The 15,247-nt window shown below is 42.9% G+C and overlaps 1 protein-coding gene across 2 annotated transcripts in view; it reads right to left on the bottom strand.

Annotated features, from left to right (window-relative positions):
• Positions 1-15,247, bottom strand: part of LOC127599887 (CUB and sushi domain-containing protein 1-like) — a 359,717-nt gene that overhangs the window by 31,981 nt on the left and 312,489 nt on the right. For both annotated transcript variants that reach the window (XM_052064098.1, XM_052064099.1), the window contains exons 53-60: positions 14,666-14,851; positions 13,574-13,771; positions 12,252-12,425; positions 10,642-10,815; positions 10,162-10,335; positions 8,804-8,992; positions 6,398-6,574; positions 3,476-3,661 (exon numbers count right to left, since the gene is read on the bottom strand). In XM_052064098.1, coding sequence (XP_051920058.1) covers positions 3,476-3,661; positions 6,398-6,574; positions 8,804-8,992; positions 10,162-10,335; positions 10,642-10,815; positions 12,252-12,425; positions 13,574-13,771; positions 14,666-14,851 — 1,458 coding nt within the window. The remainder of the gene's footprint in view (positions 1-3,475; positions 3,662-6,397; positions 6,575-8,803; positions 8,993-10,161; positions 10,336-10,641; positions 10,816-12,251; positions 12,426-13,573; positions 13,772-14,665; positions 14,852-15,247) is intronic.

Here is a 15,247-nt window from a genome sequence, read left to right as displayed (position 1 = left end):
GAAGCTGACTATGACCAACATACCAAGCGAGATGGATGGCATTCATATTATTGAAGGAGTGATTAAGTTGCACAACTTGAGAGGCTAAGCTGATTTATTTTTTTACATACATTTCAGAATAATGGAGTCCATGGTTCAGGAGGGCAAAGAGGTTCAACACAAAATTTGCACTCCCTCACATTTTGGTTTTGACCAACATTTTTGAAAGGTTGACAAGGTTAATTTGCCCAAAGATTTGTTTGCATAAGAGAGCCACCCTTAACCTCAGACAAAACAAAACAAAAAAAAAAAAGATAAATGCTGCAAATTAATATACCGGTAGTATCCCACAAACCAGGGCGAATTATATTGGTGAACTTCAATCTGATGTGGTTCCTCATATTTTCACAGTAAAAAAGTTGGATTTGTGCATTTTGTATCTCAAGTCTATGACTGACTCCTGAACCTTCAACGTGTACTCCATTCATTTTCCGATCGGGTTATCTTCCCAAGATTGCAGGGGGTGCTGGAGCCTATCCCAGCTGTCTTCGGGCAGTAGGCGGGGGACACCCTGAACAGGTTGCCAGCCAATCGCAGGGCACACACAGACGAACAACCATCCTCGCTCACACTCATACCGGGCCTGCGTGGGTTTTCTCCGGGTGCTCCGGTTTCCTCGCACATTCCAAAAATATGCATGGCAGGCTGATTGAACACTCTAAATTGTCCCTAGGTGTGAGTGTGAGTGCGGATGGTTGTTCGTCTCTGTGTGCCCTGCGATTGGCTGGCAACCGACTCAGGGTGTCCCCCGCCTACTGCCCGGAGACAGCTGGGATAGGCTCCAGCACCCCCCGCGACCCTAGTGAGGATCAAGCGGTTAGGAAGATGGATGGATGGATATATATATATATATATATATATCCATCCATCCATCCTTCTTCTACCGCTTATCCGGGGCCGGGTCGCGGGGGCAACAGCGTTAGCAGGGAAGCCCAGACTTCCCTATCCCTAGCTACTTCTTCCAGCTCTCCCCGGGGGATCCTGAGGCGTTCCCAGGCCAGCTGGGTGACATAGTCTCTCCGGCGTGTCCTGGGTCTTCCTCGGGGTCTCCTCCCGGTGGGACATGCCCGGAACACCTCACCAGGGAGGCGTTCAGGAGGCATCCGAATCAGATGCCCAAGCCACCTCATCTGGCTCCTCTCGATGTGGAGGAGAAGCGGCTCAACTCGGAGCCCCTCCCAGATGACCGAGCTTCTCACCTTATCTCTAAGGGAGAGCCCGGACACCCTGCGGAGAAAACAAATTTCGTCCGCTTGTATCCGGGATCTCGTTCTTTCGGTCACGACCCATAGATCATGACCATAGATGAGGGTTGGAACGTAGATCGACCGGTAAATTGAGAGCTTCGCCCTTTGGCTCAGCTCCTTCTTCACCACGACAGACCGATACAACGTCCACATCACAGCAGACGCTGCAACGATCCGCCTGTCGATCTCTCGCTCCCTCCTGCCCTCACTCGTGAACAAGACCCCAAGATACTTAAACTCCTCCACTTGGGGCAAGATCTCCTCCCTGACCCGGAGGGGGAACTCCACCCTTTTCCGACTGAGGACCATGGTTTCAGATTTGGAGGAGCTGATTTCATCCCAACCGCTTCACACTCGGCTGTGAAACGCTCCAGTAAGAGTTGGAGAGCCCTGTTTGAAGGAGCCAACAGCACTACATCATCTGCAAAAAGCAGGGATGCAATACTGAGGCCACCAAAACGGACCCCCTCAACGCTTCGGCTGCGCCTAGAAATTCTGTCCATAAAGGTTATGAACAGAATCGGCGACAAAGGGCAGCCTTGGCGGAGTCCTACCCTCACTGGAAACGATTCCGACTTACTGCCGGCAATGCGAACCAAACTCTGACATCGGTGGTATAGTGACCAAACAGCCTGTATCAGGGGGTTCAGTACTCCATACCCACGAAGCACCCCCCACAGAACTCCCCGAGGGACACGGTCAAACGCCTTCTCCAAGTCCACAAAACATATGTAGACTGGTTGGGCGAATTCCCACATATCCTCTAGAACCCTGCTAAGGGTGTAGAGCTGATCCACTGTTCCACGGCCGGGACGAAAACCACACTGCTCCTCCTCAATCTGAGGCTCGACTTCCTGACGGACCCTCCTCTCCAGCACCCCTGAATAGACCTTACCAGGGAGGCTGAGGAGTGTGATCCTTCTGTAGTTGGAACACACCCTCCGGTCCCCCTTTTTAAAAAGAGGGACTACCACCCCGGTCTGCCAATCCAGAGGCACTCTCCCTGTTGACCACGCGATGTTGCAGAGGCGTGTCAACCAGGACAGCCCCACAACATCCAGAGCCTTGAGGAACTCCGGGCGGATCTCATCCACTCCGGGGGACTTGCCACCGAGGAGCTTTTTAACCACATCGGTGACTTCAACCACAGAGATAGGAGAGCCCACCTCAGAGTCCCCAGGCTCTGCTTCCTCCAAGGAAGGCGTGTTGTTGGAGTTGAGGAGGTCTTCGAAGTGCTCTGCCCACCGGTTCACAACGTTCCGAGTCGAAGTCAGCAGCGCCCCATCCCCACTGTACACAGTGTTAGTGGTGCACTGCTTCCCCTCGGTTCCCCTCCCCTTTGCCTCGGTGACCACCAAAGCTGCGTTCCGCTTGGCCAGTCGATACCCGTCTGCTGCCTCTGGGGTCCCACAGGCCATAAAGGCTCGATAGGACTCCTTCTTCAGCTTGACGGCATCCCTTACTGCTGGTGTCCACCAGCGAGTATGAGGGTTGCCGCCACGACAGGCACCAACCACCTTACAGCCACAACTCAGATTGGCCGCCTCAACAATAGAGGCACGGAACATGGTCCACTCGGACTCAATGTCCCCCGTCTCCCCCGGAACATGGAAAAAGCTCTGTCGTAGGTGGGAGTTGAAACTCCTTCTCCTATATCTATATATCTATATATATATATATATATATATATATATATCTATATATCTCTCTCTCTCTCTCTCTCTCTCTCTCTCTCTCTCTCTATATATATATATATATATCCATGCCACTCGTCCTGATGAAGTTTGCAGGTGAGTTGGAGCCAGTGTTTGCCGACCTGAGGCAAAAAAAAAAATATATATATATATATTTATATATATATATATTTTTTTTATATATATATATATATATATATATATATATTTTTTTTTTGCCTCAGGTCGGCAAACACTGGCTCCAACTCACCTGCAAACTTCATCAGGACGAGTGGCATGGAAAAGGATTGATGGATCTATCTTTGGAGACTCTTATTAAACGCATGACTGGATACGGTAAGTAAATGAGAAGCTGCCAAAGAAAATGGTCGCAGAAGAGTTGTGTGCAAATAAAGAATGTGACTTTCGTCGAAAGCAACCCCGCCCCGGAGGAGTGAGAGGATTTCACATCACCGCAGGTCCCCTGTGTGAACGCTCGCTGCTGGGCTCGCTCACCTTGGCACACGGGCTGCGTTCCACTCCAGGTGCCGTTGTGGAGGCACGTCCTCTCAGCGGAGCCGATCAGATTGTATCCCGCCTCGCAGCTGAAACGCAGCAAGCTCTTGGTTTTAAACTCTTCCCCTCCTAAACGGGCACCGTGGGGAGGAACTCCCGTGTCACCGCACATCCCTGGACTCAGACCTTGAGTGAGAAAGAGAGAGCTGGAGTTAATGTCCCTTCCATTAACAGCCTAGGAAATTGCACACACTCATATGAGGGAGAATGGAGAAAGAAATGCACAGGCAACATGTAGAAAGCCTCAGCAAAATTTTCTTTAAATGATGTGTTGTATGTATGTGTGTAAGTTGTGAATGGACAGGCATTGGCATAATGTGACAAATGTGATGTCACATGCGCCAAATATCGTGGTTCATCAAATAGCTATACCTTCCTGGAGATGTCTTTCACACTTTATTTCAATGCTGTTTTTAAAACTAATATTACATTTACTTCACAGTGACTCAAAAAATAAAAACAACCTTTTGTAGTTGTGCCCAAATCAGACATCCCGTTTTCCATTCATTGTATCCTGTACTTACCATGTACCAAAATGAAACAAGCTCATCTTTTTTTGAGTGTAGATTTGAATTTCTTTTAATTCTTTCTCAATGCCATTGCTTTTTTTTTAATGTTTGTACTTTGGTGATTGTAAATACTGTCCTGTATCGATACAAATGTACAATATTTATCTGATTAATACTACTGCGACCGTTTAAATCCCCTCACGGAATGAATAAAGTATCAATCAATGTATTTGTCTTAGACGAGGATCACTGATGAGGTGCCCGCATGCACCAGGCTAGACTCAAGTACCACATGAGAAGCCGGGGGCCTGTTTTGAATATAGCTCCCTAGTGATGGGACATTGTGATTTTCCGCAATGCTACAGAAGTGATTATTTGAAAATATAAACACGAGCAGAAATTTATAGAAATAAAATGTAGCAAATTGATATGTATGCTTCCTTCCTTCCTTTCTGAATTATTGTGGTAAAGCATGAACTTGATCCGTGTCTTTACATAAATGAATATCATTTATTATCAGTATCAAGATAAAGGCACATTGAAAAAAGTTATTTCAGCAGTGTGTATCAAGCTGGTAGACCTTCACGTAGCTTTCAGTTTCAAAAAGGCTGGCGAGCCCAATAAAGGTGCACATTACTTTTCCTTATTTCACGATTGTTAACAATAAGACCTTGACTTTAATGGCACAATTCAATAATGCAAGGGGTGTATATTTATGAAGCCATATAGCTGGTGCCGGTCAAAACTTCCTGGCATGCTGAATGCCATGCTGACTAGTTTTAGTGCTTACATATAAAATTGTTTGTTTGGGGGGGAAAATGCATTTATGAAATATGATGTCATCTTACACATTGCAGAAATATATAGTATATATACCGAGGCATTCACAGACAGAGTATAACTAGCATAACTTTGCGTTAAGGCTACGCTAAATTGTTCTAGCAGTGAAAGCGCTGAGCGTGTCACAACTTCAGGAGCTTAAATTCCACCGGTAGGGATTTGTGACTTTAAGAGCTCCCATCGAAGCGCCGCGCATCTGAATGAGGTTCTCCAGCTGCAGGATGGATTCTGCCCCGCTGAGCCTTCTGGTCTGAGGCCAGCCGAGCGAGCTTATTGGGTTCCAGCTGTTGAGACGGTTGACGCTGGCTCCGGAAATGATCAGTTGTAGTGTTATGAGGTGTGCATAATAGCTGCACTCGACAACATGAGTAGCAAACCTCTTGTTCAACATTCATCCTCAAACAGGTAGACTAAGCCTGGATGAAGTACCCTTTTCACTTTCACTTTTGTAAAAGTAGTCTCAAAGTTACTGGTGTTTGACAGAAGATCATTAAATACATATCCCCCCCACCCCCAACTCTTTCTTAGTACCGGTAATTGGTTTTGATGTCCGTTGTAAATTATCAAGACGCAAGACCCAGACAGAGTTTGATATTCCTTGAATATACATGCAGTATCTGGAAAAAGTAGAAGGTTATTTGATGACCTTTAGTATGACATCAACAAGTCTGTCTGAGGAAATTATCTTTGGAGTCCTCAAAGAGAGGCGGCCTTGAACATGTGCTGGCTGTTGCTATTCACATCTGTCACAGATTGGATAGATAAAAGATAAAGAAAAAGGAGCAAGTGCTTTCAAAAAAGTGTCTGGTTTCTTCTGGTTGTTATGCTGGAAACTGATCATTAAAATATGCAACAAACAATAAATAAGAGCTTAGGCATACACCAAATTCATAATTTTGTCAGTATTATTCTGAGCCTTCTGATCCCCCCCCACCCGCAATATGTGAGTTATTCCGCTTTATTTGGCTTTTTGGTTGAGTTCTCTTGGTATACAGTTTCAACACACATATACACACACACACACACACACACACACACACACACACACACACACACACACACACACACACACACACACACACACACAAACACACACACACACACACACCAATTGGATTCATTCTGCTTTATTATCCTATTCGGATCATTTCATTGTTTTGATTATAATTTGATTTGTGATTACTATGTGCTGGCAAAGTCATTGTGGACTTTCTCAACTCAATGATTTATTTATCCATTTGAGAAATAAAGTTTGCTGAGTCGCTTACATCAGATCCAAAATGCATCACATTTCCCTTCTGGCATCGATTTGAATTGAAAGGCTGCTGGGAGATGCTGTGAGCCACTAAGCTTGTACATTTAGAAACAACCTGCTTTCCACACTAAAACATGTCTTGACTGTTTATTGCAGCTTGTATGTAGAACAATATTTGCAAGCAACTACATATCCTAACTCCTGTGCATCTTGTAAACGGGGGGAGTCTTCAGCTGTATAAGTTCCGAGTAACTTTACCAGTGCAGTAGGGCGGCGCCCCACTCCAAGTGCCGTCCTCTTGGCAGTGGCGTGTAGCATTGCCCACCAGCATCCCTCCTTGCAAACAGGAGTACTGCAGCACAGAGCCGTAAGTCCAGCTGTGGGTTCCGGGGATGATCACATTTGGGGGAATACCGGGGTCACCGCAGGAAATCGCTAGAGAGACGATTGAAAGAGGTGGGGGACGTGTTAATGTACCGTATTTTCCGCACTATAATGTGCACCTAAAATCATTCAATTTTCTCAGAAGCCTACAGTGCCCCCTATAATCCGATACACCTTAGATGTATGGGTCCATATTCAGATTTCTTGGATGTAGTATTTTAATTATTCTGTAAAGCACTTTGTTACAGCTGCAGCGATTGTGAAAGCTCTCCATAAATAATTCTGTATTGTATTGTATTCCCTTAAGTATAGCTCCATTTAGTGGATGCATACCGCAACCGTAGCCACTATTGTAGCTTCTCTTCTATGTGCCTTATAATGTGGCGCGCCCTATAGATGAAAACAGTTTTAAAATAGCCCAGTCATTAATTGTGCGCCTTATACTCCGAAGCGCCTTATCGTGGGGAAAATACGGTGCATGGGAATGTGTCAAAGTTCCATACTTTGACACATTGCGTCTACCCCTGCTAAAGTACTTCAGCTGGGTCGGAAGAAAAGGAGCGAAAAAGGAAGGTCGTAAGGGAAGGTGGGCGATAGCGTAATTAACGATGCATGTATATGTTTGCGGGGATTACAATGCAGGAAGAAGATCAATATTGAAACACGCATGAATCCGGAATGAATGGATCGTAATAATTATAGAGTGGAATCGAGGATGGTCATTAAAATGCTACCGGAATTAGATGAGCCACTTTAGTCACCAAGTGTCGGTACTTGAACTAGCAAGTACCAAAGGATTCAGAGTGGTTGTGTCAATATCTTTCGAGTTGGTTTTTCTGGGATTTCTTTATGCAAAAAAAGGAACATATAGGATGTCATGCAAGATGTCAACATGACTACTTCCCTAGAGTCTTACTTTGGTGAACATGTTTATACTGTACATAGAATGAGAATTAACTATTTTATAAAATGACATGCGCACACCTAGCAGTGCCTCAAAATTTGGGGCATGGGTTGATATCAACAACACGGAAAAGTTTTGATGGTGAGTGTGACCAAACATCCCCAAATGGATGTATTGCCCAGTCATCAACATGCCTGACACAATATGAGCTCCAATAATTTCATCTAAATTAATTTCACTTTCACAAAAATAAACTTTCATTTACCCATTTATCTCCTGGAAATGCTTCCATAATCTCAATGGGATGGACATCACAGAACAAAATCCTCTATCTTCCTGTTTAATTTTTGAAAAATTGACATTTTACAGAGGTCAGACAGCACAGCTCTCTCGATGACACAGATATGAAATTGCCCTCGATTTTCCATTTCTGCCAAACAATTGGTCCAGCGACACCGAGCCAAAGTTGGATTACTCCGTCCTGTCCTTGCCCCTCAGTCGCCCGCTTCTCTACCCCCAATTTTTTGATAAGAACCTCATTTCTACATCCATGCAGCCATGTCCTCATTGTAAAGTGTTGGCGCTTTTGGAGTAAGACATGTTCCCCTCTGTTACAGTTGACTTTAATCTCTGTGCCTTATCAGCCACAAGCTGCAGACTCCCCTACAAAAGTATTCAAACTTTGAGGCAAATGTCTTTACATTCGATGTAGATTGAAAACATCTGGTCATAGCATCAAAAGACAGTATGAGAGAAAAGACCAGCATTTAAGGTATTGGATTTAAAATAAAAGTTTAAATGAGAACAGAAATCATAAAGGAAGCACAACATTTTTAGGTGATGAAAAGTGTTGAAAAAATATACAAAATAAATTCAAGTGAATAACATTTACATTGAAAAGAGGATTTTGTGCTCGGCATGTGCCCATCCTGCATCATAATGTGTTAAAACTTGGGACAGCACAGCCTAGAAACTACTTTGTGGGAGGAAGCACCAATCGTCACAGTGTGCTAACCCGAGGGAGTGGATCAATTTTACCTTTGTCATAATGCCTAACACTCCCACAACTTTAAACGACTACTTTCAGCCTTCTGTAACCAAGTCTCAAAGACTACTTTGAAAGTTTGTTCAACCGTACGATTGGACAGATATGTTCTCCTTTTTCAAAAATTTAAACCTGTCCTCACATTAAATCACATACCCACATGAACAGTTATTACTTTTCAGGCTCTCCTCTTAACCCACTCATGTGCTCCACCTTTTCGTCACTTCAAACCGCCATTTATGTCAGACAGTATGGATGATGTGGCCCTGAATCTGGGTCTTTTTAACATACTATAAAATTATTTTCATGAACATGAACTGTTTATCCCTACCCAAGCATCGAGGGGTTGGCCTGTCCCAGCGTCCATCATGGAGGCAGGTGAGAAGCGCGGACCCGAGCAAGTAGAAGCCTTGTTTGCAGTGAATGGCCACGGTTGTGCCGTAGCTAAAGATTTCTGGGTAATGTAATACAGACTGCCGTACACCATTTTCCACGTGCCCGGGATCAGAACAGTTGACCACTGGTGAGAAAGGAGCATAAATGAGCAAGTGAGAAAGTAGAACTTGATGGACCAAACCTCACAAAAGAATCTGTATGTAATTCCTTTATGGTTACTGAAGATGGTGTTGAAGTGGCAAGGCACTAACTATTGACAATAATGTAATTGTTTGTAAAACGTCAAGTAAAACTTCACTCGATGAGTCACACAGTTAGTAATGTTTATGCTTGTGATAATACCAATGGACTGACCCAAAAACGTTCTGTTACATTGACCGATTTTATCCATGTACGATCATGTAATATTTCATTTCAGCGTGCCCTTGGTTCTCCTTTGTAGATTTTCCCTGTCACTAAATATTTACGGAATGAGTCATTAATTATTAGGAGAGTGCTCTTTGATGTCCACTGGAAAGACAAGCAGCTTTGAAGCACTCTTCAAGGTAGCCGGTCCATTTTGTGAAACAGTCTTTGGACTTAACGTCAATCAAAATGCACAGTTTTGTTTTCTACATGTCATGCGGGTGGGGGAGGGGTTGACATTGACTCTGATTCAAGTCCAAAGGAGCATGGAATATGAATATGGGACTGTGTGTTTGTGTGAGTGTGTTTTATGTGTATTCACATGCGTAGGCACCCACGGGGAACAGCTAAAAAAAGGCACTTAATTGACAGCTGCTACTGAGAAGCAAATATTGATGCTAAATTACTCGAAAGACAGATGTGTACAACTCTGCTGTATCGATCTGACCCTGTGACCGAGCAGAGCGCCTAGGTGTTTGCACAATTCAATACATCATAACTGCTACAATGCAACAAGGTCAGTGGGAGTTGGCATTTTTACGTGGGATGCGTCTGTGGAAATATATTGCAGTCAGTCAGATGCAGGGCACACATAGAGATAGAAAACCATTCCCTCTCTCGTTTAGACTTTCACTGAGTGTGAACGGAACCCACACTGAAGTCAGGAAAATGAAAAGTGTACTACTGCACAAAATTCTTCCTTTGCAAAGATAATATCAGATTGCAATTTGATGATAATGCATTATTGTATTCATGTTAAAAACACAATTGCGTCTCAACATAAAGTAAATATGGCTTAATTAATTTCAGTCTTCATACCCGTGTGTGATAATTAACGAACCGAGGTATTGATATCAGCATGGATTGTTTCTTTGTGTTATTTGTTACCTTTGCAGAGAGGTAGTGGGTTGCTCCACTGCCCGTTGAGTCGACACTGAGCGCGTGAATTTCCAGTCAGGATGTAACCTTTATTACAGGTGAAGTTGACCACATCGTTGAGGTTGAACTCGGTGCCGTTCGTCCGCCCATTGGCTGGGTTTCCAGGATGACCACAGGTTATGGCTGAGGGTTAGAGAGTAGATATGATACAAAATGTCTTGGCAAGACCAACTGTCACAAAATTCAAACCATCGTACACTTTATTAGGCACATCTGCACCGTGGAATTAAACTTGATCACATTGTTAAAAAGGTTGATTGATTGATCAATTGATTTAAAAATTACTACAAAATTACTACAAATCACAGATCTACCTAATGTGACAAAAAAAATTAATCCATAGTTCCTTCCTGGTCACATGTTCTACTTCTCTCACTCCAAAACGAGAGCATCAGTAGTCGATCTGCAATTGTATTATTGGGTACTTACGGACGCAAACAGGTGTTGTTCCAGACCACCGATGGTCTTGTTGGCAGATTCTGACTGATGTGCCGATCAGGCGATATCCCAGCATGCACTGGTATACCACTGTGTCGCGGTAACTTGAGCCGTCACCGCTAATGTGACCGTTGATGATAGGATTTGGAGAGTCACAGTGGCCGGCTAGGACGAAAAAAAAGTAATTACACCGGAATACTCCATCAAAAGATCACATTTATTTTGTTGACCTTGCAGAATAACAATCTCTGAAGAGAAAGCACTGTGATGGTGACACATGCTTCATTTGCATGTGCCACATCCAGACGGAAACACGTTAAAAATCACTTTGTATAGTCTTGAATCAGTGCTTTTCGGAGTGAATAGGGCATTATATGAGAAAAGTGCATCAGTTAGATGATCATTTGAGTTAAGTGGGGCATATGAACAGATGATTTTGTTTTTTGGTTCATTTAATTTTCAATTATCTCATCGAGACATGCACAGCAACTGCTGTGTGGTCAAAAGTTTTGGATCACTTTGCCATTATACCTAAATACCATGAAAACTCGGTTTTCCCCACTGTTGCAGGCACAGCGGTAACTGGAAAGACTTTCTAAAATATGTTGGAGCAATTCTGTGGAACATTTTGTTGATTGATCTGGAAGAACAGAAGCCACTGATGTTCGTTCTGAGAGAGGGCATACTCACGATCTCTGTTATCATGCATCTCAAATGTTTTTGATGGGAGTTTTTTTTCCCATATCAGACTCACAAAAGCACGCCTTTTCCTATGTTGCTTTCTAAACTGGGAGTAGAAAAGACCTTCCAAAATATGACGGCAAAATGAAGAATTAATATTGAGCGCTAAATAGGTGGGGTGGCATGGTTTGCTTGTCTGCCTCATAGTCCTGAGGTTAAGGGCTTGCATCTCTGTTCTCGCCATGCTTGCCTGTGTTTTCTCCTGCTATTTGATTTATATCCCACATTCCCAAAACTTGCATTTTAGGTTAACCAAAGATTAAATTGTCCAGAGGTGTGAATGGCAGTTCGCCTATTTGTGCTTTTCCATTGACTGGTGACTCTCGCCAAAATGTCATCTGGGATAGGCGCTTGCGACCTTCATTAGTACGAGTAGGGAAGGAAATGGATGAAATGGATAGGTAGCTGGGTATAGCCCAGCCCTCGATAAACTAATAATACAGTTTTATTATTCAAGCACTGCATTCAGTGGGTGTGAGCTTAGTTCGGATATGCATGGTGTCGTAATACATCCATCCATTCATTCATTTTCTGAACCGCTTCATCGTCAAAAGGGTCGCGAAGCATGCTAGAGCCGTTTTTGGGCAGTAGGCAGGGGATACCCTGAACCGGTTGCCAGCCAATCGAAGGGTACACAGAGACGAACAACCACCATCCGCGCTCACACTCACACCTAGGGATAATTTAGAGTGTTCAATCAGCCATCCATGTTTTTGGAATGTGGAAGGAAACCAGAGTACCCGGAGAAAACCTACGCAGGCATGCGGAGAACATGCAAACTCCACACGGGAAGGTCAGAGCTGGGATCGAACCAATAACCTCTGCACTGTGAGGAAGACACAATATGTATTTTGACTTACCAAGGCACCTGGTTTCAGAACCACTCCACAGGCCGTTGGCTCCACACTCTCTGACATGGGACCCCACCAAGGTATAACCATGGTTACACATGAAGATTGCAGTTGCGCCAAATGTGGTCAGTGTTCCAAGTTTGGTGCCGAATGGTGGAGAAGGAAGATCCCCACAGGACAATACTGCAAAGCATAAATTACGAAGTCATATTGGTAATTTAAATTTTATATATATATATATATATATATATATATATATATATATATATATATATATATATATATATATATATATATACTGTATATATATATATATATATATATATATATATGTTGAAGAATAAAGAACATGGCACTTTAATCATTTAAAAAATTGTGTACTAAACATCTGGAATGTAGATAGCAATTGTTTGTTTGTTTGTTTGTTTATTGAACATTAAACGTATACAGTAACATAATAATTTGACAGAAAATAAGGTAGATAAAAAAGTAAAAAGAAAGAAATGAGTCTTCGTTCAACACAGTTATTATGTTCAAGGGAGTAGGATGAAGTAAAAAACGTATCTAGTCCTACCACGTTATGTGTTTATATCTACAAAATCATTTTTATATCAATCAGAAAAGAAAAAAAGTAAGAAGTCTCCATTAAGGCTCATACTTTACCCTTAACCGTGATATTTATACAACTTTTGGTTTGTATCGGGATTATATACATCCACACCCTGGCACTCTTGTGTCAATGAAACATAACTATAATTCTAAAAGGAACAGCTACAATTTAAAACAACAACAACAACAAATATTTGAAATCACTTTCTGGAATGACATCCTGTAGTCCAGGGGACCCCAACCACCAGTCCGCGGACCGGCATCGGCCCCTTTGGTATTGTGTCGCAGAGAGACAGACTTGCAAGCAGTGAGCATGCTTATTCACTCAGACATGGCGGAACTGTGCGTGGCTCTAGCCAATCAGAGTCCTCTTTCTAACATTGGTTTGCAAGTTGAAATAAATAGAATATGGCAATCAATGAAAGAAAAAGCAAGAAACAAAATGTAATAGTGACAAATTGATCAAATGTATAGCTAAATGCTCAGCTGCTTGGCAGACATGACTATTTTGACAAGTATCAATGAAATGCTATACTGTTGACTTGACTTGACTTGAAATGATGAAAATGAAAATTTTGAATTACTCGATAATTATCGTTGTTGTCAGTACCGGTGCTTTGAAACTGGCAATTTAAAGGCGATGAAAAAACTGTTGCCAGTCCACGAACAGCAGATACTTGTGTCAACTTCATTCACCCTATTACTGTACTTATGTGACTTACTCTTGCATGTAGCTGGGTCATCCGACCCTTCCCATGTCCCATTGGCAAGGCAACCAAGAGTCCGATGTCCGGCACCGAAGGAGTACCCCTCTGAACATTCCAACATGACCAAGGATCCAAACTCTCCCAGTGTACCAGACAGCAGATGATAGGTCATGTGATCTGACAAGACTCCCTCAATGCTCGAACAGTGAATGGCTGGAAAATACATGGAAGGTCAAGAGAGCTGAATTAATGAACAGTGCAGTTAAGGCTGCAGCCTAGCCTGTGAGGACTTGCCTCTTGGATTTTGCTTTAAAAACAGGAAGGTGGCACAAGACCAAAAATATCAAAAATAGGAAATGGTTATCTGAGCCGCTTCCTGAACTCCACCAAGAAGTCTTTGCGCAAGAACTTTTATGGGGGTAGTGCGAAAGCTAACTGCTAATAAAAGCAAGATCACAGACTAGACAAATGTTTTGTACAGAAGAACCAAACATTTATTTTCTATGCCAGGAGACGATTGTTGGTAGCCAAGTGAATAACTGAGCATTTTAAAGAAGCTGAAGAGTCAGTGAAATCCAGGCAGTGGTCTCAACTGCTATAGCTGCTGCTGATAACTGCTAGTGGTACTTGTCATCAAAGGTGGAAAGTGTAGTGGTTAACGTTTACTTTGAGACTTGTGTGAGGCCAAAATGTTAAAAAAATATCCATGTTGAATGGTAAAACATTGTCTATGATTCATCACATCATGACAGTGACAGTTGACCTCAAGAAAACACCAATTCCAATTCCAATTAACCCTATGAAATATTCTTGTTTCTTTTTATTATTCATTCAATTTAGGCTTGGAGGTGTCGCTGTAGCGCATGTTAGACTCCCGAAGTAATATCTGTAGTATAAATTGAATCCAGTCTCCAGACTGAAAGGTTCTTCCTCTCCTTTTTACTTCTCACATTTACCCCTCTTTACGTTTTACTCACTAGGAAACGTTATTAGTTTGAACAATGAACAGAACATGTCTGGAGTTATAGCCCGCTTCTGAAGGAGCCTTGAAATAAATCAGCCACATAACATTCTCTCTTGCCCTCCAATCGCAACAATAATACTTACAGAGACACCTTGGGGGTGAGGCGGAATTACTCCAGCTGCCATCCTCCAAACACATTGCCGTGGCTGGTAGGCTGGGATCAAGGTGATAACCATGTTTACAGTGGTAGGTCACCTGACTGCCCACGTTGTAATGGTAGGCGTAGAAGCTGCCATTGCCGGGTGACTGGGGGATCCCACAGGAGATAGCTGCCAATCACAAAGAAAAGTGTTATGGAAATATTCAAGCAATTCATCCTAACGTGAGGTCAACTGGACCTTTCCGTACTATTGTATAGCGGTGCTATGAATACGAGATTAATTTGTTATGAGCACCACATTTGGAAATACCCATTAAAAAAGTTTGACAGCGTTGAATACGCTGCAGGAATACGAGCCATGTTTTGTGAACGATAACGATTATTTGGCTTTAAGGATTATCATATTTTTGGTCTACATGTGTTGCTTCACCATTTGGGTTCAAATAGGTAAAAGGGCCTATAACGCTGACACCGATACTATTCATCAGCCTGTCTATGGTGTTTTGAAGTGTTTGTCAGCATTAAGCTAAATAGACTATTATGGCAAAGCATTGTGCTGTTTAAA

Source organism: Hippocampus zosterae, chromosome 4 (genome assembly GCF_025434085.1).
Source record: "Hippocampus zosterae strain Florida chromosome 4, ASM2543408v3, whole genome shotgun sequence".
Taxonomy (NCBI): Eukaryota; Metazoa; Chordata; class Actinopteri; order Syngnathiformes; family Syngnathidae; genus Hippocampus; species Hippocampus zosterae.
Note: the sequence above shows the minus strand (reverse complement) of the source record. Positions and strands in the feature narration are given on the sequence as shown.